Source organism: Eleutherodactylus coqui, chromosome 9 (genome assembly GCF_035609145.1).
Source record: "Eleutherodactylus coqui strain aEleCoq1 chromosome 9, aEleCoq1.hap1, whole genome shotgun sequence".
Classification (NCBI taxonomy): Eukaryota; Metazoa; Chordata; class Amphibia; order Anura; family Eleutherodactylidae; genus Eleutherodactylus; species Eleutherodactylus coqui.
Window position 1 is genome coordinate 151579059 of NC_089845.1, and position 27647 is coordinate 151606705.

A 27647-nucleotide genomic window follows, 5' to 3' on the forward strand; every position below is an offset into this window, starting at 1 on the left:
GCATGGAAAAGGGAAGGGGGAGAAGGAGGATGAGAAGAAAGGGGTGTGGAGGAGGAGGAAGTAGAGGAAGAATGGGAGGGCATGGATGAGGAAGAAGGGGAGTGGGGAGAGGAAGAATAGGGGGAGAAGGACGATGACAACTGAATTAGGCTTTGTGCACACTGCAATCAAACCCCATATTTGGCTTATACAGTGCAAAAAACGTATTTATACCTTCTTTCATACCGCATGAAATGACAAACTTGATACATTTACATGCAGGCTCTGATTTTACAGACGTTAACCCTTCTAGTGCTGCAGCTGTGCAACTTACATACTTGCAATAACAAGACAGGTTTTGCACAGTGCATTCACATAAGACAACCATGTATGACATTTATGGAGGGGATCAGGATGATGTGCTAGGCCACTACACCTAGTCTTATAGAGAGGCGTTGTCTGAGGCCCCCAAACTTAAGTGGAAAATTTCCCCAAATGCACCCATTTTTTTTTACCCATGTAAGGCGCCCACCCACTGGCGATTTTTTTTCCCTGCGAAATTCGCAGCATTTTTTTCTCTGCAGGGGTCTATGGGACTTGTAATGTTAAAATCGCGATCGCGGTAAATTGCGATTTTGCGCGATCGCGATTTTAACATTACAAGTCCCATAGACCCCTGCAGAGAAAAAGATGCTGCGAATTTCGCAGGGAAAAAAATCGCCAGTGGGTGGGCGCCCTAAGGGTGAATATTGCAGATTTGCTGCTAAATTTTGACTGTGGATTTCATGCTGAGATTCTGCAGTTCAGTACAGTTTTCAGTCTTTGTTCACCTACAGCTTTAAAAGTATAATAGAGTCACCTACAGTCAGCTTCTTCTAAGCCTGAAATGGCTGATAACAGGCAGTAATAGATTGTATTTCCCCCTCCTACTGTCAGTCTGAAACAAGCCTGAAATGCCTGATAACAGGGAGCAATATATTGCATTATACTGAACATCAGGTATGATAACTTGGAACAATAGCAGACAGAGAGTAATAGATTATATTCTCCTGCCCCACACTTAGTCTCTCCCCTGCTTGACATGGCTGATAACAGGGAGCAAATAGCTTGTACTCCTCTGTCCTATAGTCAGTTTTTCCCTAGCCTGAAATAGCTGATAACAGGGGATAATAGACTTTACTCACCTGTTCTACAGTTAGCCTCTCTCAAGCCTGAAAAGTCATTGTGGCTGTCTGGAGAAGAAAAGAGAATAGATCGAATTCCCCCTCCTTCAGACCGTCTCTCCCAAGTATGGCATGGCTGATAACAGGGAGCAATAGCATGTACTCATCTGTCCTGAAGTCAGCTTCTCTCTAGCCTGAAATGGCTGATAACAGTGGGTATTAGACTTTACTCACCTGTCCTACACTTACCTTCTCCCCCCAACCCCCCAAGTCATCATGACTATCTGGATGGAGAAGAAAGGAGAAGAGATTACATTCCACCCTTCTTCAGTCTACCTTTCCCCAGTGTGGCATGGCTGATAACAGAGAGCAATGCACTGTATTCACCAGTCCTGCAGTCAGTCTCTTCCAAGCCTGAAATGGTAGATAACAGGGAACAACAGATTGTATTCCCCTGTCCTACAGTCAGCCTTCACCCAGCCTGAAATGGCTGATACCAGAAAACAATATCTGGTATTCCCCTGTCATACAGTCTTCCTCATTCCTAGTGTGAAATGGCTTATAATAGGAAGCAATAGCTTTTATTCACTAGTCCTACAGTCTGCCTCTCACCAGCCTGAAGTGGCTGATAACAAGGAGCAATAGACTGTATTCACTAGTCCTACAGTCAGTCTCTCCTCTGACATGGCTGATAACAGGGAGCAATAGATAGCATTACAGTGCACATCACTGGCACAGTAGCAGACAGGGTTAATATGCAGACTCGGCGTCCTGTAGTAAATCTTCTGGATGAGCTTTGCCCAACTGAGGAATAAAGAACAAAGAGCGGAAACTCTCACCTGGATCCAGTAAAGTGACATCAGAGTATAACAGGAGGAGCGCGGACCGCGGCGTCCATCTGCATCGCCAGGACGCCGATCGCAGGTCAGTGCAGGACTAAGGGGGCTGACAATGATGGGGGTTGTGGTGAGGAGAAGAAATCCCATCCTGTCCCGACAACCAGTGACAAGTGGGAGCGGGAATATATAATGTAACATCTGCCCAGGGTGACATCACTGCGCCAGGTGACATCACTGCGCCAGAAGTGCGCCAAAGACTGCGCTGCTCATTAGTTGCTCCATTTCTACTGAATTTTGCCATCTGATATTTGCCAGTTGCTCCTCAGTACCAGAAAAGACAGTAATAACAGTGATGACCAAAATAGGACATAGAATACAAATCAATGGTGTTGTATGCCGTCCATATTATGTGCGTAAGAAATACGGACATAATACGGAAGATAATACGCCCATATACGCAAATACATTCGCTGCAGCTCAACGTATTTGCACATGAACAACGTTGGATGTGATACATTTGCGCACATGTCGGCACATAGTACTTTAATTTTTGCATACGCAGGGCCAGTTCACACACGCACGATACGCCCTTTCCATGGATTAAAGGGCCATTTAGCTCAACCTGGTCTAGATGTGTTCTTCTTTTCGCAGTTTTACGCAGTGCTTCACGTATCCCCTTGCATGCTTGCGCACCTCCCGCAGACTGCTATTGGGGCCTTTGCTGTGCAAAACACAGAAAGATAGAGCAGGTCCTACTTTTTCTGCGCACATGAAATACGCCTGCAAACACGGTCATGTGATGCAGCCCTTGGAAATCTTATTAATTTCTTACCATTTTCAAGATCTCTGCTTGCTGTTATTACAATGGAGATGTCCTAGTAATTCAGAGGCTGACCTAGTCCTGTTCACACAGCTGAGGGGATGTCACAATGTATCAGTGCGATTAAGAGCTATCCAGGACAGGAGTGGGAATTGTACTGCTGCTGTATTTAGCTCACCAAGGATTGTCGAATACATTGAAACAAACCCTCAGCTTTGTGAGCAGGATTGGGTCTGGATGTGATCAGAGAAGAAATGAACCTATTATTGATTTCTAAGACATCAGAATGGACTATATCGCAGGCGAGCGATGTTCTGCAGCTCTGCAGAGCGCTCAGGGGTGTGATACCTCACCTTATATAATGCTATCCTGCCATGTACTGTATGTTACATAATATTACATGTGTGATCTGTGATGAGTCTTCCTTCTGCACCCTCCCAGGATGAGCTTCTTACCACTGCTGTCTGTGGCCGTCTCCTTCCTCCTCACCCTCCTCTTCCTTCTCTCCTTCTGGAGGAAACAGAAAAAATACCAATCCCTACCCCCGGGACCAGCTCCATTGCCGCTCCTGGGAACCCCCAAATATATCGGGGACCATGCTGCTTGTAAATACTTCCCAGAGGTAAGTGACATTGGTAAAACTCATATTATTAATTGTGATAAAATATGTACCCAACTAATACGTAGGGCAGTATTACAGCTGACGCTACAATTCCCCTTATAGTCTATACATAGGGCTATAGAGTTCCCGTTGAATAAAGGCCTATATGGGTTAGTGCTAAACAGTGTACAAATCATTTCAAATAGTCCCGCCACACATGGTATAAATAATCCCGCAATACAGTGCTCAGACAATGCTACCATACAGTACTTAAATACTACTGCCAAACGGTGCTCAAGTAATCCTACTGTACAGTGCTGAAATAATACTGTACATTGCTCAAATAATACTACCATATATTGTTCAAATAATCCCGCCACACGGTACTCAAATAAAACTCCCATACATTTCTCAAATAATACCATCATGCAGTGCTCAAATAATACCACCAGACAGTACCCAAATAATACCACAGTACAACACTTTAATAATACCGCCGTATGGTTCTTAAATTATACTGCCATACCATACTGTGCTCAAATAATACCACTGTACAGTGTTCATACAATCATACTATGTCTGTATAATGAATTGTACCTACAATAGATAAATACAGTAATATATGCAGTCCTAGTGTGGCACAATGCTCAAATATTGCCATACAGTGTCAACACAATACAGCCACAAAGTATGGTGTACCATTAATACTCAACATGGTAGCTTCAAACCATAGGCACGCTCCAATACTCTGCACCACTCTCCTCTGAAGTGTCTGAAGAATGAGTGAACATGGAGCAGCAACGTATGTAAAAATTTGTGGAAGGAGGAGGTGAAACGAGCAGTGTGTGTGAAAAGTTGTGGAAGAAGGAGGTGAAACGAGCAGTGTGTGTGAAAAGTTGTGGAAGGAGGAGGTGAAACGAGCAGTGTATGTGAAAAGTTGTGGAAGAAGGAGGTGAAACAAGCAGTGTGTGTGAAAAGTTGTGGAAGGAGGAGGTGAAACGAGCAGTGTGTGTGAAAAGTTGTGGAAGGAGGAGGTGAAAGGAGCAGTGTGTGTGAAAAGTTATGGAAGGAGGAGGTGAAACAAGCAGTCTGTGTGAAAAATTGTGGAAGGAGGAGGTGAAACGAGCAGTGTGTGTGCAAAGTTGTGGAAGGAGGAGGTGAAACGAGCAGTGTGTGTGAGAAGTTGTGGAAGGAGGAGGTGAAACGAGCAGTGTGTGTAAAAAGTTGTGAAAGGAGGAGGTGAAACGAGCAGTGTGTGTGTGAAAAGTTGTAGAAGGAGGAGGTGAAACGAGCAGTGTGTGTGCAAAGTTGTGGAAGGAGGAGGTGAAACGAGCAGTGTGTGTAAAAAGTTGTGAAAGGAGGAGGTGAAACGAGCAGTGTGTGTGTGAAAAGTTGTAGAAGGAGGAGGTGAAACGAGCAGTGTGTGTGAAAAGTTGTAGAAGGAGGAGGTGAAACGAGCAGTGTGTGCGGGGTGGTTAGAACCAGCAGGTTAGGGCAGAGTAGCTAACATGTGCAGTAAGGCAGGAAACACTGACAATTTAGTACAACCAGTGAATTACTGCCTGGGAGCTCTCTGCTGTCTGGTCAGTGCCCCAGGGGTATTCCGGCAATTCAAAGAGAAAGTTATATGCTTCATAAGGTCATAACATGTAATTTTGTAATAGAATGTTAGAACTTGTCTTACAAAGCTGCAGAGATATGGCTTTACCTGCGGTCTTCCCCTGCTTAGTTGTCCTTTGGTATCCAGTGGTTACGTCCTGTTTTACTGGTCGGGCGTGCTCAGTGCCTTCAGTAGGGCATTGTGGGAGATGTGGTTCTTGCACTCCCTGGTGTCCATTTTCTATAACAATGTAGGAATCTAAAGTTGCCTAGGAAGCAGGGGTGGGGTGGGTCACCAGAAAAAACGTACTGCAGTTCAGTTTGAGGATTAGATAGACGTTTGGAAAAATGGCAATAAGTGGACACATTTGTGCCCATACTCTGGAATACCCCTTTAATCCTGAACCGAGCAGAAAGCTCACAGGCAATAAGTCACTGCTTGTACCAGATTGTTAGTGTTCCCTCCATCATTACACATAACAGTCAGCTCTGTATGTCACAAGTATACATACAGCAAAGGCCCAACAAGCAAAGGTTAGATGATATGGTGTGGAAAAAAGGAGAGGTGCTCCCTCTGCGGAGGTCGGGCGCAGTGGTGGTGAGGAGGTCCTTGTCCTCATTAGGTATCCTGATGGTGGAGTAACAGGAGAAGTATATGCATGGGTTATCGGGCGCAGCCAACCCAGTAAATGTACAACCCATTGGCATATAAGAAACAAAATGGTATAAACCAAAAGGCTGGGAATAAGGAGCAACCCTTAGGCCTCTTTCGCACGGGTATTTTATTGTGGCTAATTTATCCACGATAAAAAAATCGCGACCATCTGAAGCATTAGATGCCAAAGCATTCATTCAGATGGCCAATTTTAGCCACGTCAAAACATCGCGGGCCCGAATACGCCGACCAATGTTTAGCCGCAGTCATAAAGGATGGGTCTTTTGGCCCTGGTCAGCTGGGCCTCCCATAGACTTCTATGGGAGTAGCTGGCCAATGGAGTAGGAGGGAGTTTATCAGTGGCTAGCAGTGTTAAACCATGTCAGTTGGCTCTATTGAGCCATGTTGACATTTAATGCCAGCCATAGGAATTCCGGGCTGTGGTGTCTATACCCCGCACCCGGCTGTGTGAATAGGCGAAAAAACGCAATAAAAAAATATAGAGATGATGATAGAAATAATAATAACAATATTGGTACATTGATGATGGTGATGATGTCAGCATACAGAAGAGATGATGCATAATACTGGAAATGAAATGTAATGATATGAATAGGTGTGTATGACAAATGAGAGCTGGGCTGTCCGACACAAACAGATTTTGAATAGAGATGAGCGAGCACCAAAATGCTCGGGTGCTCGTTACTCGAGTCAAACTTCCTGCGATGCTCAAGGGTTCGTTTCGAGTAACGAACCCCATTGAAGTCAATGGGCGACCAGAGCATTTTTGTATTTCGCCGATGCTCACTAAGGTTTTCATTTGTAAAAATCTGGGAAATTCAATAAAGTGATGGGAACGAAACAGAAACGGATAGGGCAGGCGAGGGGCTACATGTTGGGCTGCATCTCAAGTTCCCAGGTCCCACTATTAAGCCACAATAGCGGCAAGAGTGGGCCCCCCCCCAACAATTTTTACTTCTGAAAAACCCTCATTAGCAATGCATACCTTAGCTAAGCACCACACTACCTCCAACAAAGCACAATCACTGCCTGCATGACACTCCGCTGCCACTTCTCCTGGGTAACATGCTGCTCAACCGCCCATTTCAGTAATAGTATCAGTCAAGACAGGCCCCAGTAACAATTCCAAAGCAGCAGTATAGGGGGAGCACAGTATTAGTTCCACTTCAGTAGTAGTAGCAGTCTAGACAGGCCCCAGTAACAATTCCAAAGCAGCAGTATAGGGGGAGCACAGTATTAGTTCAATTTCAGTAGTAGTAGCAGTCAAGACAGGCCCCAGTAACATATCACTAGCAGCAGTATAGGGGGAGCACAGTATTAGTTCCATTTCAGTAGTAGTTGCAGTCTAGACAGGCTCCAGTAACATATCACTAGCAGCAGTATAGGGGGAGCACAGTATTAGTTCCATTTCAGTAGTAGTAGCAGTCTAGACAGGCCCCAGTAACAATTCCGAAGCAGCAGTATAGGGGAGCACAGTATTAGTTCCATTTCTGTAGTAGTAGCAGTCTAGACAGGCCCCAGTAACATATCACTAGCAGCAGTATAGGGGGAGCACAGTATTAGTTCCATTTCTGTAGTAGTAGCAGTCTAGACAGGCCCCAGTAACATATCACTAGCAGCGGTATAGGGGGAGAACAGTATTAGTTCCATTTCAGTAGTAGTTGCAGTCTAGACAGGCTCTAGTAACATATCACTAGTAGCAGTATAGGGGGAGCACAGTATTAGTTCCATTTCAGTAGTAGTAGCAGTCTAGACAGGCCCCAGTAACATATCACTAGCAGCAGTATAGGGGGAGCACAGTATTAGTTCCATTTCAGTAGTAGTAGCAGTCTAGACAGGCCACAGTAACATATCACTAGCAGCAGTATAGGGGGAGCACAGTATTAGTTCCATTTCAGTAATAGTAGCATTCAAGACAGGCCCCAGTAACAATTCCAAAGCAGCAGTATAAGGGGAGCACAGTATTAGTTCCATTTCAGTAGTAGTAGCAGTCAAGAGAGGCCCCAGTAACAATTTCGAAGCAGCAGTATAGGGGGAGCACAGTATTAGTTACATTTCAGTAGTAGTAGCAGTCTAGACAGGCCCCAGTAACATATCACTAGCAGCAGTATAGGGGGAGCACAGTTTTAGTTCCATTTCAGTAATAGTAGCAGTCAAGACAGGCCCCAGTAACAATTCCAAAGCAGCAGTATAGGGGGAGCACAGTATTAGTTCCATTTCAGTAGTAGTAGCAGTCTAGACAGGCCCCAGTAACATATCACTAGCAGCAGTATAGGGGGAGCACAGTATTAGTTCCATTTCAGTAGTAGTAGCAGTCTAGACAGGCCCCAGTAACATATCACTAGCAGCAGTATAGGGGGAGCACAGTATTAGTTCCATTTCAGTAATAGTAGCAGTCAAGACACGCCCCAGTAACAATTCCAAAGCAGCAGTATAGGGGGAGCACAGTATTAGTTCCATTTCAGTAGTAGTAGCAGTCTAGACAGGCCCCAGTAACATATCACTAGCAGCAGTATAGGGGGAGCATAGTATTAGTTCCATTTCAGTAGTAGTAGCAGTCTAGACAGGCCCCAGTAACATATCACTAGCAGCAGTATAGGGGGAGCACAGTATTAGTTCCATTTCAGTAGTAGTAGCAGTCAAGACAGCCCACAGTAACATTCCCGTTGCAGCACTTTAGGGACATAACAGTCTCTTTCACATTTCAGTAGCTGCAGTATAGACAAGGCCCCAGTTACATTTATGTAGCAAAAGTGTAGGCCAACCCCACACACCTTGCTGTACCATGAGTGCAGGCGAAGCCCATAAAAAGTACTAGGATTACACTGTAGGCGAGGGCCCAAAAAAATTGGTGTACCAACAGTACTAATGTACCTCAGAAAAATTGCCCATGCCCAACCAAGAGGGCAGGTGAAACCCATTAATCGCTTTGGTTAATGTGGCTTAATTTGTAACTAGGCCTGGAGGCAGCCCAGTTGAAATAAAAATTGGTTCAGGTGCAAGTTTCAACACTTCAATGAGAATTGAAACGTAAAAACATAGTTTACAAAAGTAATATGACTGAGCCTTGTGGGCCTGAGAAAAATTGCCCATTCGGCGTGATTACGTGAGGTTTCAGGAGGAGGAGCAGGAGGAGGAGGATGAATATAATACACAGATTGATGAAGCTAAAAGGTCCCCGTTTTTTATGGTGATAGAGAACGATGCTTCCATCCGCGGGTGTAGCCTACGTATTGTTTAGGTATCGCTGCTGTCCGCTGGTGGAGAAGAGAAGTCTGGGGAAATTCAGGCTTTGTTCATCTTTATGAGTGTAAGCCTGTCGGCACTGTCAGTTGACAGGCGGGTACGCTTATCCGTGATGATTCCCCCAGCCGCACTAAACACCCTCTCTGACAAGACGCTAGCCGCAGGGCAAGCAAGCACCTCCAGGGCATACAGCGCGAGTTCAGGCCACGTGTCCAGCTTCGACACCCAGTAGTTGTATGGAGCAGAGGCGTCACGGAGGACAGTCGTGCGATCGGCTACGTACTCCCTCACTATCCTTTTACAGTGCTCCCGCCGACTCAGCCTTGACTGGGGAGCGGTGACACAGTCTTGCTGGAGAGCCATAAAGCTGTCAAAGGCCTTGGAGAATGTTCCCCTGCCTGCGCTGTACATGCTGCCTGATCTCCGCGCCTCCCCTGCTACCTGGCCCTCGGAACTGCGCCTTCTGCCACTAGCGCTGTCGGATGGAAATTTTACCATCAGTTTGTCTGCCAGGGTCCTGTGGTATAGCATCACTCTCGAACCCCTTTCCTCTTCGGGTATGAGAGTGGAAAGGTTCTCCTTATACCGTGGGTCGAGCAGTGTGTACACCCAGTAATCCGTAGTGGCCAGAATGCGTGTAACGCGAGGGTCACAAGAAAGGCATCCTAACATGAAGTCAGCCATGTGCGCCAGGGTACCTGTACGCAGCACATGGCTGTCCTCACTAGGAAGATCACTTTCAGGATCCTCCTCCTCCTCCTCTGGCCATACACGCTGAAAGGATGACAGGCAAGCAGCATGGGTACCCTCAGCAGTGGGCCCGGCTGTCTCTTCCCCTCCTCCTCATGCTCCTCCCCCTCCTCCTCCTATAAAACGCGCTGAGATATAGACATGAGGGTGCTCTGACTATCCAGCGACATACTGTCTTCCCCTGCCTCCGTTTCCGAGCGCAAAGCGTCTGCCTTTATGCTTTGCAGGGAACTTCTCAAGAGGCATAGCAGAGGAATGGTGACGTAATGATTGCAGCATCGCCGCTCACCATCTGGCTAGACTCCTCAAAGTTTCCAAGGACCTGGCAGATGTCTGCCAACCAGGCCCAATCTTCTGTAAAGAATTGAGGAGGCTGACTCCCACTACGCCGCCCATATTGGAGTTGGTATTCCACTATAGCTCTATGCTGCTCATAGAGCCTGGCCAACATGTGGAGCGTAGAGTTCCACCGTGTGGGCACGTCGCACAGCAGTCGGTGCACTGGCAGATTAAACCGATGTTGCAGGGTGCGCAGGGTGGCAGCGTCCGTGTGGGACTTGCGGAAATGTACGCTGACCCGGCGCACCTTTCCGAGCAGGTCTGACAAGCGTGGGTAGCTTTTCAGAAAGCGCTGAACCACCAAATTAAAGACGTGGGCCAGGCATGGCACGTGCGTGAGGCTGCCGAGCTGCAGAGCCGCCACCAGGTTACGGCCGTTGTCACACACAACCATGCCCGGTTGGAGTCTCAGCAGCGAAAGCCAGCGGTCGGTCTGCTCTGTCAGACCCTGCAGCAGTTCGTGGGCCGTGTGCCTCTTCTCTCCTAATCTGAATAGTTTCAGCACGGCCTGCTGACGCTTGCCCACCGCTGTGCTGCCACGCCGCACGACACCGACTGCTGGCGACGTGCTGCTGACACATCTTGATTGCGAGACAGGGGTTGCGTAGGAGGAGGAGGAGGAGGAGGGTGGTTTAGTGGAGGAAGCATACACTGCCACAGATACCAGCACCGAGCTGGGGCCCGCAATTCTGGGGGTGGGTAGGAAGTGAGCGGTCCCAGGCTCTGACTCGGTCCCAGCCTCCACTAAATTCACCCAATGTGCCGTCAGGGAGATATAGTGGCCCTGCCCGCCTGTGCTTGTCCACGTGTCCGTTGTTAAGTGGACCTTGCCGGTAACCGCGTTGGTGAGGGCGCGTACAATGTTGCGGGAGACGTGGTCTTGCAGGGCTGGGACGGCACATCGGGAAAAGTAGTGGCGATTGGGAACTGAGTAGCGCGGGGCCGCTGCCGCCATCATGTTTTTGAAAGCCTCCGTTTCCACAAGCCTGTACGGCAGCATCTCCAGGCTGATCAATTTGGCTATGTGCACGTTTAACGCTTGAGCGTGCGGGTGCGTGGCGGCGTACTTGCGCTCAAACAGTTGCGCTAGCGACGGCTGGATGCTGCGCTGAGAGACATTGGTGGATGGGGCCAAGGACAGCGGAGGTGAGGGTGTGGGTGCAGGCCGGGAGACGGTCGTGCCTGTGTCCTGAGAGGGGGGTTGCATCTCAGTGGCAGGTTGGGGCACAGGGGGAGAGGCAGTGGTGCAAACCGGAGGCGGTGAACGGCCTTCGTCCCACCTTGTGGGGTGCTTGGCCATCATATGCCTGCGCATGCTGGTGGTGGTGGCTCCCTGGCTGATCTTGGCGCGACAAACCTTGCACACCACAGTTCGTCGGTCGTCTGCACTCTCAGTGAAAAACTGCCACACCTTTGAGCACCTCGGCCTCTGCAGGGTGGCATGGCGCGAGGGGGCGCTTTGGGAAACAGTTAGTGGATTATTCGGTCTGGCCCTGCCTCTACCCCTGGCCACCGCACTGCCTCTTCCAACCTGCGCTGCTGCTGAACTTGCCTCCCCCTCTGAAGACCTGTCCTCAGTAGGCTTAGCAAACCAGGTGGGGTCAGTCACCTCATCGTCCTGCTGCTCTTCCTCCGAATCCTCTGTGCGCTCCTCCCTCGGACTTACTGCCCTTACTACTACCTCACTGATAGACAACTGTGTCTCATCGTTATCGTCCTCCTCACCCACTGAAAGCTCTTGAGACAGTTGCCGGAAGTCCCAAGCCTCATCCCCCGGACCCCGGGAACTTTCCAAAGGTTGGGCATCGGTCATGACAAACTCCTCCGGTGGGAGAGGAACCATTGCTGCCCAATCTGGGCAGGGGCTCGAGAACAGTTCCTGGGAGTCTGCCTGCTCCTCAGAATGTGTCATTTTCATGGAGTGAGGAGGCTGGGAGGAAGGAGGAGCAGCAGCCAGAGGATTCAGAGTTGCAGCAGTGGACAGCGTAGAAGACTGGGTGGTCGATAGATTGCTGGATGCACTTTCTGCCATCCACGACAGGACCTGCTCGCACTGCTCAGTTTCTAATAAAGGTCTACCGCGTGGACCCATTAATTGTGAGATGAATCTGGGGACCCCAGAAACTTGCCTCTCTCCTAATCCCGCAGCAGTCGGCTGCGATACACCTGGACCAGGAGCTCGGCCTGTGCCCAGACCCTGACTTGGGCCCCCGCGTCCTCGCCTGCGTCCACGTCCTCTAGGCCTATCTCTACCCCTCAGCATGGTGTATTACGAGTAGAGCAGAAACAGAACGCTGTAATTAAATGTGCCGCTTATTGGCCTGTGGTTGGAGGCTGACTTCGCTTACGGAACGCACAGCAGAGCCAGGAAACAATTATGCGCGAGCCTGCTGTAACGCTTAGCTGGGTAATAATGAGCGACTACTACCCCCAGCACACACGCAGTAAACTGAAGACGGTCACAGGCAGCCCAAATATAGTATTTTTTTTCAATTTTTGAGAAAAAGCCCACTGCCTGTGATATAGCCTGTATATAGATTTCCCTGTTGGAGGATGACTGTGGTTATTGAAAGCACAGTGCAGCCAGAAAAAATTATGCGCAAGGCTGGGTATTAATGAGCTACTACTACCCCCAGCACACACGCAGTAAACTGAAGATGGTCACAGGCAGCCCAAATATAGTATTTTTTTCCAATTTTTGGGAAAAAGCCCACTGCCTATATAGCCTGTATAAGGATTTCCCTGTTGGAGGATGACTGTGGTTATTGAAAGCACAGTGCAGCCAGAAAAAATTATGCGCAAGGCTTGGTATTAATCAGCGACTACTACCCCCAGCACACACGCAGTAAACTGAAGACGGTCACAGGCAGCCCAAATATAGTATTTTTTTACCAATTTTTGGGAAAAAGCCCACTGTCTATATAGCCTGTATAAGGATTTCCCTGTTGGAGGATGACTGTTATTGAAAGCACAGTGCAGCCAGAAAAAATTATGCGCAAGGCTGCAGTAACACCTAGCTGGGTAATAGTTAGCGACTACTACCCCCAGCAGACACGCAGTAAACTGAACATGGTCACAGGCAGCCCAAAGATTTTTTTTACAATTTTTTTGAACAAGCCCACTGCCTATATAGCCAGTATATCTCTTTTCCTGTACCACTGTCCCTGCCTCAGCAGTACTGCCCCTATACTCTGTAAAATGACTGCAGACTGCGGACGCAATGCTCTGCACGCCCGATATACAAAAAAAAAAAAATTGTGCAAAACTGCTAAAAGCAGCCCCAATAGTACTGCACAGGGTCAGATGTGGCCCTAAGAAGGACCATTGTGGTTCTTGAAGACGCTAACACTGTCCCTATAACAGCAACAGCAGCAACAGCACTTTCCCTGATCTCTCTTAGTGTGTGTCTGTGGAGAGCTGCGGGCAGGGCAGATTTAAATACTCGGGGGTCACTTGATCTCACCAGCCACTCACTGCAGGGGGGTGGGATAGGGCTGGAACTTCACAGGAGGAAGTTGTAATGCCTTCCCTGTGTTTCTATTGGCCAGAAAAGGGCGCAAATTTCTCAGGGAAGAAAATGAAAGTGACTCGAACATCGCGTGGTACTCGTCTCGAGTAACGAGCATCTTGAGTACCCTAATACTCGAACGAGCATCAAGCTCGGATGAGTACGTTCGCTCATCTTTAATTTTGAAGACACATAAGCATGGATTGAGATTTTAAAGAAAATCTGTGTTGCCCGTAGCAACCAATCGCAGCGCAGCTTTTATTTTTAACTTTTTACGTTTTAATATACAGCAAAACACAGATTAGATTAAAAAAAAAAAGTTGCATGCGGACGAAGTAGGTAAAAAGCTAGTACTTTTTATTATTATTGCCATTTGTTATTACCCGTGTCATTATCATCTGGCCGACTTCTACATGTTACTCGCTCACCGCTGTTAATTCAATTATTCAATTGCCAATTCTCCCTATATGCACTGTACTGATGTGAAATTTGTTGTATCCTCTTATCTTCCGTTCCTTCTATATCTCACTCCTGCTGTGTGTACTTTTAATCATATCCCTCTACTCTACTATGATAGATTAATATATATATATATATATATATATATATATATATATATATATTAATCATTTACAGCGTGTCCCCAGCAGTACTGAAGAAGCTTTGCATTGTTTCGAAATGTGTTGCATGTTTTAAGCTGTTCTTTTCCAATAAAAGCTTAGAAATTTCATTCAACAAGCTAGGGGGGCCCACAACACATTTTGAGTCCTAAAGTTTCTTATATGTCACATTAAGAGATATTCTTTTAATTACAGGGCATGCTAAGACTTGTAGTGCCATGGCTGTCCTGAAGACTCGTTACTGCATCGGGATTTAAAGGGGTCATGCCAAGTTTAACTCTTTCTAATCCAATTTCTCTGCCACCCACTCTTATTTATTTTGGTGGGAAATGCGCTGTGGATTCCTTGGAATTACTCAACATATTAAGGCCGCCTGCCCTTGGCCAGGTTGAATTCCGCCTGCAAAATCAGGCCTGGTGCCCCCCAGAGACCCTATACTCACCTGTCTCGATCCGCCACAAGTGTCTCGGCAGGCAAGCCGGCACGCATATGCAGTGCAGAGCATGATGTGCCGGCACTCAGCTGTGATGCGATTTCCTGTAACACTTCCACAGTGCTCGCTGCGGAGTATTGCAGGACAGCCGGCTTCCATTTACTACAATAGAGCTGTCCGTGCGATTTCCCGCACAGATAAGAACATGCTGCGATTCTTCCCCATGAGCGGAAAATCGCAGTTGATTTCCGCTCGTAGACAGGGGACAATCTTTTTTCATAGCATGTCTATGGCCGGACATTGCTGTGGAATTCGTGGTGGGTGTCTGATCGTGAATTCCGCAGCAATAATCTGTTCGTGGGCATTAGGCTTAAGGCCGCAGCAGAAGTCTTTTTGCTGTACTGCGGATGGTCCACACGATGAGCCGTCGGACATGCGCAGTACAGATTTATTTTAAAATCACTGCTTTTGTCACGTCATCGCTAGGCGGAAGGGCCCCGGATCGAACGATTTCCATTGACTTCAATGGAAGCTGTCCGTGCGGAGTCTGCTCTTCTCCATGAGCGTAAAATCGCAATCGATTTCCACTCATGGAGATGAAATCATGATTTGCTATAGCATGCTATGGGCTGGATTTGCTGCTGAATCCGGAAGCAGACGCCGTTCCAGATTCTGCAATGCAAATCCACCCGTGTGCAGCCGGCCAAACATAATTAATCATGATGACTTTAACCCTTTCCAATCCACTGTCTGACCTCTGTAGACATTATGATTTAAGGCTGTACAGCTCTAATGTTGGAAGACATCTGTCGGGGTTCTCTTACTGTATATTGCCAGCCTCTCTGCTGTCAGAGCCTATCCAACGTGTCACCTCATGCAGTACTGGCTTTAGCCAGCATATGGCGCCGTTGTATAATAGCAGAAAAAGAGTAAGCCCCCAAGGAAAATCTTGATACAAATTGGATTGGAAAGGGTTAAAAGCAATTTTTGGAAAATTTAAAAATGAGTTGAGTGTTTCACATTGGGAAGGTTATTTGTAATAATCCTGTAAATATATCTAAATTGATATAACATACATTTATATAATAAGACTATTAACCCTTTCCAGTCCAATTTGTATCCTGGTTTTCCTAGGGGGCTTACTCTTTTTCTGCCATTATACAACGGCGCTATCTGCTGGCTATAGTTAGTACTGCATGAGGTGACACGTTGGAAAGGCTTCGACAGCAGAGATTTTGACAGGGTTCCTGCTATGGTTGCATCCTGGATGCCACTCCTTGGTTTAACAACCAAACAAGGAGGGTCAAGAAAGTCTTGCTCTTTCCTGGATTTTAGTAAGTTTATGTAATACAGCTGCATGTATTTCCTTTTACCTGGTTAGTCAACCTTGTAGTTGACCTCTCCAACTTTTCCAATAATTTCATAAGGTCCTTGCCACTTGGCAAGTATTTATTCTCCGCTGTGGGCACCAGAACTAGCCCACAGTCTCCTATTGAATTGCCTGATTTTGGCTGACCTGTTATATACCCTTGCTTGATTTTCTTGTGCCCTGAGGAGTTGTTCTTTTACTATGGGCATAAGCTTAGAAATTGTCTGCTAGATTTGTGCAACAAGCTCAATAACACTTACGGGGAGTAACTTCATTTTCCCTGGTTTTCTTTGCTACGTCAAGCAACCCATGAGGATGTCAAGCATACATTAGCTCAAATGGTGAGAAACCAATGGATGCTTGAGGGACTTCCCTAATGAAAAACAGTAGGTAGGGTTGCCGACAAGCCCAGTCACGGCCTTCCTTCTCTACCACTTTCTTCAACATTCTCTTGAACCTTTGTGTTGCAGCAAAATTTGTGTTCTGTGCAATTTCATCATGTGTAGTGATGAACCGACACCACAAGTGTTATTAAAAAAAAAAAATTATATGGCCCTTGTAAAAGAAAATACGTTTTTAAACCTAAGAGCCAAATACAGCTACTTAAAATAAATCTAAAGAAAATTCTCAATTTGTGCATTGGTATTTTTTTAGTTTGTTTGGAAACAAGAGTATAAGGCGAGGTGGGGTGGTGGTGGTGGGGGGGGGGGGGGGGGTCAGTGAACTAAATCTTTGCGCCACATGATGGAAAGCCTAGCCCTGCCTCTGTTCTTTGTATTTTGATGAGTTGGGAATTGCTTCTCTCATCCTTGGTCTGGTGTAGATTATAATATTTGTTGCCCTTTTGTCCCATGCTATAACCCTTTCTTGTTTCTTCTGAAGCTCCGCAGGATGTATGGCCCAATGTTCACTATCTGGAAGTTGACAGATCCAGTTGTGGTCCTCTGTGGCTACGAGGTGGTGAAGGACGCCTTATTGAATCATGGCGAGGAGTTCTGTGGTCGCCCATTTTCTCCAATCATTGATCTCTACTCTAAGGGATACAGTAAGGAGATTTGTCACTTTAAGGATTTAGACTCTAAATTTCTGCCTTGTGCAGGCCCTGAGGGGGAGGAGCATGATAGGGATTCTCTCAGTGGTATAAAAGCAATCACTGTCATGCTCCACCCCTGAGGAACTGCAGTAGATGTAACTCAATGTATGAACTGTTCTCAGCATGGTCTCTGCTCAGTATGATGTCAGTGGGGATTTTTATACCCACCTGTTCCCCAGTTCCCGCAGTGTTCACTGGAGAAGATCATATGAGGTCTGAAAATCCGACTCTTTTCAAACCATGTGCGATCTTCACTGGTGGACTGCACGGGAATGGGTGAGTATAAAAAAAACACATCCCTCAGCTCCCAATCTCCTTCCCCAACAGCACCATGATTTAGTTTATGTTGCTTTTCCAAGATGATAGTTTTCCTTTAAATTTAGGTGTGATGAAGCAATTTTTGGGTCTCTTACGGTTTCTGACGCCCTGTATGACTGAAAATTGGAATGATATTCCGCATCTTCTGCTCCACAGGTTTTCCCAGCATCGATGGGGAACGATGGCGCCAACTGCGCAGGTTTACAATCACCTCCCTGAGGAATTTTGGTATGGGGAAAACGTCCATGGAAAAACGGGTGTTAGCAGAATCGGAGAACCTCATTAGAGCTGTGAGACTCATGGAAGGTGAGTGCCCTCTACTGGTCATTATGGAACAGATGTCTCTGGTTTACAGTCATTAGCAATTAGGGATAAATCTAGGTTAAAGGTGTTCTTGACCACAAAAGAGACAGCAAATGGCCCTGAATGATACAGACTGTCACAGTGTACATGGTGGTGGTTTGTATGGTGCGGCAGTGACAGACGGATGTGGAGGCAGCACATATATAAAAAGAATTTAATTTAAATTTGAATTAAAGGGGTTGATTGCCCATTTTTTCACTAATGATCTACCCTTTGGTTAATGGATGGGGGTCTGCCATTCAGAACCCCTGTTCATCTTGTACCAAGATTGTAAGTTACCTCCTGTCTATAGGATAGAGGAAAACTTGCTGATCACTGGTGAAATTCCCGCCAACCTGCAGACTGGGAGTCCCGTGTCCTGTTCTTTCTGCCACTGTGGCAGTCGCTTCTTCCCCCGCAGAGACATCAGCATGAAGGGAGCGCTGGCTGAGCATGCGCGGTCAGCGCTGTCTTTATTTAAATGGGGTTGATGGAAATACCTGAGTGGGCGCTGATCCAAGAGGGTGCTTGTGCAACCAGCACTCCATTCAGTCTCTTCCTCATTGTGGGGTAAAGGAACACCACAGTGAGGAGGACGGGGAACACTGGACTCCTGCTTTTGAGATTGGTGGGGGGTTTCACTGCTGAGACCTCTGCAGATTAACAAGCTATCCCCTTTCTTTTAGACAGAAGATAACTTACAATCTTGGTCCAATTCCTTTAATACATAATATCCTGCAAGGTCTAGAGTTAATGTGTTATAAAGTGCCTAGATTTCATTAGACCCCTTTACACAGCCCTAGGGTCAAACGATGGTTTGTTTTTGTTCTGTATTCCTGTGGCAGCCACTAGAGGGAGCTCATAGCACATCATTAAACTCATTAATTCAGCATGCAGTGAGTGCCCCCTAGAGCTGGCAGAGAGAATTACAGCATTGGACTGGACTTTTTCCTGCACATTTGGAGTTTCCAGGTACAAGGAATTCCTTGGAATCTTTTTATTTCTATAGGAAAACCGTTCAATTCTCTGAACCTCCTGGGCTGCGCTGTGGGGAACATCACCAGCTACGCCCTGTTGGGCGAGCACTTCGACTATAATGACCCAAAGTTACAGGAGCTGATCATTACTACAAGGAGATTCATTCATAATACTCACTCACCCTTACATGAGGTAATGGAGACTCTTTTATTCACTTTCATCCCTTATCTAGAATAAAGTCAAAGAAGTCCCAGCAGTGAAAACCACATTGTAATCTCTCCTGCGCACAGATCTGATTGTGTGAAGTAGCAGGCCCAAGATCTGAGGCTGCACTACTGAGACATTCTGATGACATGTAACATTCATCGGTGTCTGATCCTTATCAGAACTGAAGCTTCATATACCTTTTTTATGTGACACGGGGTAACTGAGTGGGAATCACACACTGACATTTGGGGTACAAGACAATGACACACTGACACTTGGGGTACAGGACAATGACACTGATATTTGTGGCATAGTACAATGACATGCTAGCACTTAGGACTGTAAGGTTTGAGCTTGGGATCACCTTTGCAGGGGTGAAAAGGACATATATTTATCTCTTCCAACACAAAGCGAAGCAGTACAGAATAGATTTTAGCTGACATGTGGGCAGGTAATAAAGGTAGCAAGCACCAAAACAAAGTAGGAAAAGCAAAGACCTTGCCTGTCTGGCACGAATACACCGTATATCTCTCACTTACCCTGAAAATAAGCTCTAGCAGGATTTTTTTGGATTATCGAGGAGCTTGAAATATAAACCCTACTCCGAAAATAAGCCCTAGTTACAGTTTATCAAAAAGGCGATAGGAATGCAATGGAGACGTGAAAGGGGCCGTAAAAAAGCAAGTGCTGCATTTTACAGTACTTTTCCGCGTCAGCCAAGTCATCTGGCCAACAGACTTGGTGCAGATCCTTCCCGCTCCTTTTCAGAGTCCCAACGCAGTTCCCATTGAAGCTTAGCCAATCAATGCAACGCTCGAAAAACCAAATCACACCCATCACTTTGTGTAGGCGGGATTTATGAATCCCGTAACCAGAAAGTGATCCTGGGTGGGTGGCCGAGGACTGCGGAAACCGCGCCGGGGCTTTGGAAAGCAGCAGGAAGGACCTGGACTGAGCATGTTGGATAAGTAAAATAAGACATTCCCCAAAAATAACCAATATCAACTCTTTTGGGCCAAAAATGAATATAAGGCCATGTCCTATTTTAGTGGAAAAGCGGCAGCTGAAGGACTTTTTCCTACCAGCTACAAGAATACGCTCAACAACCATACTCACAGATCAAGTTTTAAGACTCGCACAGAGCAGCTTTCTGTGTGCCCAGGCAGAGCAGCTACTGATCTTCTGGAGGCCTTTAAATATCCACCCACTGGCTCACCTAATTAATAAGCCAGCAAATAAGACTCTTCCCCCTGATACTCCCCAAAGGAGAGGAAGCTGGCAGAAATATACCCTCCATAACCACACCTCCATGGTTGTCACAGGGTACAGGACAATGACACTGATACTGTGGCTACAATATAATAACACACTGATACTGGGGGTGGATTATAATATTGTGGATGACTTGTTTCTGCTCCTGAGTTATCGGGGACTGGACATACACATACATATATTGTACACATTCTGCATTCATGGACTATCTGGAGCCGTGTTTACCTGTATAGACTGTAACATTATCAGGCTATAACAGTTCACATATTGTTAGTGCAAGTATTCGCTACTTGGAATGTTTTTAACTATTATCCAAATTAATAGTTAAATGCTCGAGCATTCAGGAAGCTGACAACTCACACACACAGATGTGATTGGAAATCATCTCTTCCATTATTAGCGGTAGATCCTATGACCCAAAATGGATACATATTACTGGTCTGGGACATATTATATGTTCATTGTACTATTAATGACTCCCCGCAGATTGATACATTGTATTAGTCTCCTCTGAATCTCCCACACTCTCACCTGTTTTTGTCTCCACAGCTTGGAAACACTTTCCCATTTCTCCTGAATGTCCCCTTCCTGAAGGAGAAAATCTTCAAGGAAAGTTCCCAGCTCCAGGAATTTGTCAAAAAATACATTGAGCAGCACAGAGAGAACCTAAAGCCAACCTCCCCCAGTGACTTCATTGACTACTTCCTGATTAAGATAAAAGAGGTACAGATGTAGCACCGACAGGAGTGTAAATGCAGAACTACATTTTAAAAGCAAATCTTGTTATTTATAATATCGCCAACCTATTCCGCAGCGCTTTCAGGTAATTTATTTATTACCCCCCAGCAAGCTGGGTACGCATTTTACCGACCTCGGAAGGATGGAAGGCTGAGTCCACCTTTAGCTGGCTACCTGAACCATACAGGGAATGAACTTGTAACCTTCAGGTCATGAGCGAAAGCTTAGCACTCAGCGCCACATTTTTAAATGTATTGTATACATATTGTAGGAAAGCCTCTATGTCATGTCTGAGAGGTAGTCATAGCCCCGCCCCTTGTAATTACATCACTGATATAATTACATCTGATCAGGCATGAGATACTCACACTTTATACTGTAGTAACAGCTATTCCATCTGCTGACAATTTCAGGGGGTGCAGAGTAATTTGCCCATTGCCGTTTAGTTTCTCCAATCAGAGTATAAGCTACAAGCTCTGTCACATCCTGGTTGGCGAAGTGTGTGAGAATATCCTTGGTGATCTCAGGTCATTCTCACACAGAGAGTTAAGGGGTATGACAATGATTGGGGTCAGAAATGCTATGTTTTCTCCTTAGGGAGAGCAACTATACTATAAACTAAGTGAGGAGACTCAAATGGCCATGCACGCTCCTCTGGGTAATATGTAAATAAGGGAGATGGAATAAATCCTCCACAGTGCCACCTATTGAAAGGCAGCATTCCTTGAAGGAATGCTGCCTTTCAATAGGTGGCACTGTGGAGGATTTATTCCATCCCCCTTATTTACAATGATTGAGTTTACCCTTGGTTATTCTTATACAGTAGGGCTTGTGTACATTATGGGATAATATTTACCTTGCAACTAGTAAGAATGGGGTGAGAATGACCTGGGGTACTTCTTTAAATATCACAGGCAAGCCTCAAAAAGATAAAACTAAGCACAGTGGATTTACATATGCAATCAAATTATTCGATCCTTGTTGCTAATTAGATTTATTTGCCGAAATTACAAATTTTTAGCTGTTTTCAAAAAACAATCAAACAAGAATCATTAAAATAACAAAACAACTAATATAACGAGAGGTTTCTTCAAATGAACCATAAAAATGCCACTTTTAATAACCATTTCAGTCTCAGAATTATTCAACCCCTTTATGACGAGCGTCTTTAATATTAGTAGAGCACCTTTTGCTGTTACAACCTGCTGAAAACGTGGTGCATAGCCAGAGCAGCTTCTGACATTGTTCCTGGGGAATCTTAGTTCATTCCTGAGGGCAATGGCCTCCAGGTCACTAATATTATTGGGTTTCCATGCTGCAACCACTTTCTGGCATCATATCAAAGCTTTTTTATAGGGTTCAAGTCAGTCAACTGTGACACCACCCTAGAATCTTCCAGGACTTCTGAAAAAAGCCTTGTTGGACTTGTGCTTGGGATCACTGCCTTGTTGGAAGGTTCAATGATACATAAGCTTCAGCTTCATCACAGCAGGCATGACGTTTTCTCCTAGAATTTCCTGATATTCAATTAAATCCATCTTGCCCTCTACAGGTTGCAGGTTTCCAGTGCCAGAGGATGCAAAGCAGCCCCAGAGTTACACTGAGCCACCGCCATGCTTCACTGCAGGCAGGGCATTCTGATCCCACCGATCCATAGGCCCGAAAAGTTCCAGTTTTGTTTCATCATCCCTCAGAACAGTATCACAAAACTTCTGTGGTTTGTTAATAGGGTTATGAGCATATTGGAGCTAACTGGTCGTGTGCTTTTGGGTCCGTAGGGCTGTTATTTGTATAGCGCCAACTAATTCTGCAGTGCTTTCAGGTAGTTTATTTAATACCCCCCAGTAAGCTGGGTACTCAGTAGAGTTGGATGTCTTGGAGTTCGGGCATGAAGACCTTCAGCGTTTAGTATGTGTCATAGTGTGCAAACAGAAACCTCTGACTGCTGCGACCAAATCTTGCTGCAGGTCTTTTGTAGTCCTAGGAAGTTTTTTGACCACCTGCCTCTTCAGGAATCTGGTGGCAGACAGTGATAGCTTCCTTTTTCTGCCACACACAGGTAGTGTAGCCAATGTTCTTTTAACTTTGAATTTGTGAACTATGCTTCCAATTGTATCTCTAGGAACATTTGGTGCCTTTGCTATCTTTCTGTATCCGTTTCCTTGTTTGCACAAGGCAATGATCTCTTCTCTTTCCTTAGACAATGACCACTGTCTTTCCTTAGACATATGTCTAACATGCAGTCAAATGTCACAGTCAACAATGCTTTAGTCAGTCCAGGTATTTGATGTGTTTTATCTCAAACACACCTGGTGCAACTAATGTAACCCTTGATTAGTTACATCAGGTGTGCTTGAAACAACACCTCATTTGCAAATGCGTATTTTTATGATGGATTCTGTTCAGGGAGTGAATAATTCTGAGGCTGCCGTAGTCATTAAAATTGGCATTTTGTGGCAAATTTGGAGAAAACACTTGTTGTATTGTGTTAAACTATTTAAATAGCTTTTGTTGGATTGTTTTTTTCCAAACAGCTGTAAATTTGGCAAATTTGGTATGGGGGTTGAATAATTTTGATTGCAACTTTGTGTGTTACTGGTGTAATGGATACAGTAGACTTTGTTAGCCCTGATTCAGTATTTGCTAAAGCTTCGGCCACTGACTTTAGGTAACAGGTAGATGACCTTAACCAAAGTGACCAGTGACTGATCCATTGCTGACCTTTTATATTCCTTTGCTAGGAGGAAACTAACTCTGGAAGTAATTTCAGTGAGACCAGCCTCCTGATGACCCTCATAGCCCTCCTGGCAGCTGGAACTGAGACAACGACCTCCACCCTAAATTTCTCCCTTTCTGTAATGAGCAATTATCCTGAAGTGCAGGGTAAGGAAGTCACTGTATACACTGTAGAAGTCCTGATGTGTGAAGTCCCGTGTGGATCTCCATTCGCCATAACGTTGTCTGGTTACTGTATATGTAAACTTTATGTTGTATCCTTATTTCACATATTCAGTTAAGGTCCAGCAGGAGATTGATGAAGTCACTGAGTCACAACGTCCTCCTGGGATTATGGACCGGGCACAAATGCCATACACCAATGCCGTCATTCACGAGATACAGAGGGTCCTGGACCTGGCACCAGTGGCTCACTATCATGCCGTGACCAAGGAGACTCAATTTCGAGGATACACCCTCCCAAAGGTATAAAACCTGCTGGGCACTGAGCTGCTCACTCAATATTTATGGGTCTCCTCCTGACCAATCACTTGTCCCAGTTATTGGGGCGAAAGACTATTGGAAACACATGTGACCAGACACTAACCAACGGTGAATGTGATTGGTCAAAAGAACAATTCAATAGGATGTAGAAAAAAACACTGGATGTAGGGTCCTAGATTGTAAGACCTCGCACCATAAGGCTGAATTCACACATGCAGTTTTTGGTGTAGTTTTTGAACTATGCACCAAAAAGGGAGAATTAAAGGTCTCTTTCTTTAATTTTGTTCCAAATTTTTTGATCTGCTTCTGTCTTTGGCCAAAAAAACTGCCTAAATCTTGCATGTGAGATTTCAGTCTAAAAGGGTCCTTTTTGAATTATGGAGCTCCTTCTTTTATATGTCCATCATTGGTTCTGCTCATTTAATACACACATGTGCCTGGCTCATTATAGGACTAGACTATGATAATAATTGTACTATAACTGCAATGGGCCAAGCAATGGTATGTTACAGATTCTCATTTATTATATGCATTTTGAAATAGACACCCCCCTAATGGATTCATTTGGAGATAGACACAACTTTATACCCATTTGGAGTTGGACTCCTTAGACTCATTCAGAGACAGACAAATACCCCATTAGACTCATTCAGAAATAAATACATAAAGCAATTTAGCGATTTTTTGAACAATGTAAGATTCATTTAGAGAGAGGCACTCCTCCTAGAGCGATTCAAAGAGAGGCACTCCTCCTAGAGCGATTCAAAGAGAGGCACTCCTCCTAGAGCTATACACAGAGAGGCACTCCTCCTAGAGCGATGCACAGAGAGGCACTCCTCCTAGAGCGATGCACAGAGAGGCACTCCTCCTAGACCGATTCACAGAGAGGCACTCCTCCTAGACCGATTCACAGAGAGGCACTCCTCCTAGACTGATTCACAGAGAGGCACTCCTCCTAGAGCGATTCACAGAGAGGCACTCCTCCTAGAGCGATTCACAGAGAGGCAGTCCTCCTAGAGCGATTCACAGAGAGGCAGTCCTCCTAGAGCGATTCACAGAGAGGCAGTCCTCCTAGAGCGATTCACAGAGAGGCACTCCTAGAGCGATTCACAGAGAGGCACTCCTAGAGCGAGTCACAGAGAGGCACTCCTAGAGCGAGTCACAGAGAGGCACTCCTAGAGCGAGTCACAGAGAGGCACTCCTAGAGCGAGTCACAGAGAGGCACTCCTAGATCGAGTCACAGAGAGGCACTCCTAGAGCGAGTCACAGAGAGGCACTCCTAGAGCGAGTCACAGAGAGGCACTCCTAGAGCGAGTCACAGAGAGGCACTCCTAGAGCGAGTCACAGAGAGGCACTCCTAGAGCGAGTCACAGAGAGGCACTCCTAGAGCGAGTCACAGAGAGGCACTCCTAGAGCGAGTCACAGAGAGGCACTCCTAGAGCGAGTCACAGAGAGGCACTCCTAGAGCGAGTCACAGAGAGGCACTCCTAGAGCGAGTCACAGAGAGGCACTCCTCCTAGACCGAGTCACAGAGAGGCACTCCTCCTAGAGCGATTCACAGAGAGGCACTCCTCCTAGAGCGATTCACAGAGAGGCACTCCTCCTAGAGCGATTCACAGAGAGGCACTCCTCCTAGACCTAGTAACAGAGAGGCACTGCTCCTAGACCGAGTCACAGAGAGGCACTCCTCCTAGACTCTTTTGGTTATAGACACTCCCAGAAATATTTATTTCCAATAGAGGGCTCTTTTATCTTTATAGGGGACAACGGTCATCCCGTTCATATCATCAGTGCTCTCTGACCCCACCCAGTGGGAGACCCCTGAGGAGTTCAACCCTGGACATTTCTTGGATGACAGGGGGCAGTTTCGGCTAAAACCGGCATTCATGGCTTTTTCTGCAGGTGAGGAGATTTCTATAAATATGAGCATTACATGATGGGTTATGTACCTGGCTGTAATAATATATTACACTACAGTAATAATCTGCTGCATATAATCTCTTTGGTAGGAAAGCGGGTTTGCGCTGGAGAGAACCTGGCCCGAATGGAGCTCTTCCTGCTCCTCTCCGCTCTGCTCCAGAAATTCACCTTCACCCTCCCACCTGAGACAGAACGTCAGGACTGCAAAATGCTGAAGCAGAACAAGTTTAAAACTGTGTTTTTCTCCCAGATCTGTGCTAAACCTCGGCTTGTGTCCTTAATAGCTTAACCTGAGGGGACGTGAGGCATCAAGACGGTGGATGGGGGATGTGACGGCTCCTCCACCTCATATAAGGGATAGCTACCAGGTCTTGTCCTTGTGTTATTAAAGCTTCAGATTTGTAGAAAGTTTCAAAGCTCTCTAATTTGTGCTGGTTTCAATTCTTCGCCATCTCTGCTTGCTGTCAGTAAATTGAAAACTTCTTGTTTACATCCAGAGCTTGAAATTCTGTCCTGGCCTAATACTTAGCACAGCTGAGGCTTTGTTACAATGTATCAGACTCTAGTTAATCCTCTGTCAGCTGGACAAACACAAACCTACAGCACAAATGTCGCTCCTAGGCTTTAGTCTGCTAACTCTTAGACCCCTTTCAATGACTGCAGTGCTCGACGAACCAATCACAGCCATTCAATGTGATGGCTGTGATTGGTTCATTGAGTGATGCAGTGATTGGTTCTCAAGCACTGTGGCTCAGCCAATCAGAGCCAGCGTTTCCTGGAGGCGGGGTTTTCGGAACTCCAAACCAGGAAGCGCTGGCTGAAAACTACAAGCAAGTGTGACAGAGCTGAAGGGAAGAAGTGTGCCAGAGTGTTAAGCACCTGTTAGGTAATGTATTGTGCCTCTTTTTTTCATGCAGCTAGGGCTTATTTTAGGGCTCAAATAGTAGGACATCCTACTGTAAAAGTTGCATCGCATCGCATGAAAACTGCATTTTGATGTGATGCAACACAAAGGAAGGCTCCATAGAGAAAAATGGGCTACCAAACATTGCAAATCGCAGCTGTATAGAGCATGCCACGATTTTGTATTCTCGCAATGTAGCAGCCTACAAAACATCGCTAATGCGAAAGAAGCCATTGAGCATGAGCTTCACATACTTGCAATTTGTCGCATCGCGAGAAAATCGTGCGATTTTGTCACCCGTTTGAAACCGGCCTCAAGTATACTAATATTGTGCAGTGTAACAAACCCTCAGCTGTGAAAGCAGAAATAGATTAGGCAAAAATGTTCTCTTTCGCTGACTTCAAGCAGGAATCTTACAAATGGTCAGGAACTGAGAAACACAAAGAGGGGAATTTTCATATGCCAGTCTTCATTTGAAGATCAATGGAATAAGACGCACACAATTAATGATGTGGCGCCCTCCTAATAAACGTGCTACATATTTGGGTGTTTGTGTGAGAAAATTAAATCTATGCCAGATTTGTGCGAAAATTTGTATCAATTTCTGGCAAAGATTGCAGAAAGTGTGTCGGACTCTTTCAACTAAGCCCTGCCTATTTTTCAAAAGTGAGAAAAGTGACCTAAAAATAGGGGGGAAAGTTGCAAATGTTTGCT

General features: G+C 45.9%; 1 protein-coding gene across 1 annotated transcript; it reads left to right on the plus strand.

Moving 5' to 3' along the window:
• Positions 1–3242: 3242 nt before the first annotated feature.
• On the plus strand, positions 3243–26437 carry LOC136578520 (cytochrome P450 2C8-like). The gene is made up of 9 exons (XM_066578646.1): positions 3243–3423; positions 16825–16987; positions 17510–17659; positions 18705–18865; positions 20702–20875; positions 23632–23773; positions 23904–24091; positions 25870–26011; positions 26119–26437. The coding sequence occupies exons 1-9, from the start codon at positions 3244–3246 to the stop codon at positions 26316–26318; spliced, it is 1500 nt and encodes a 499-aa protein (XP_066434743.1). The 5' UTR covers position 3243; the 3' UTR covers positions 26319–26437.
• The last annotated feature ends 1210 nt before the right edge of the window (positions 26438–27647 follow it).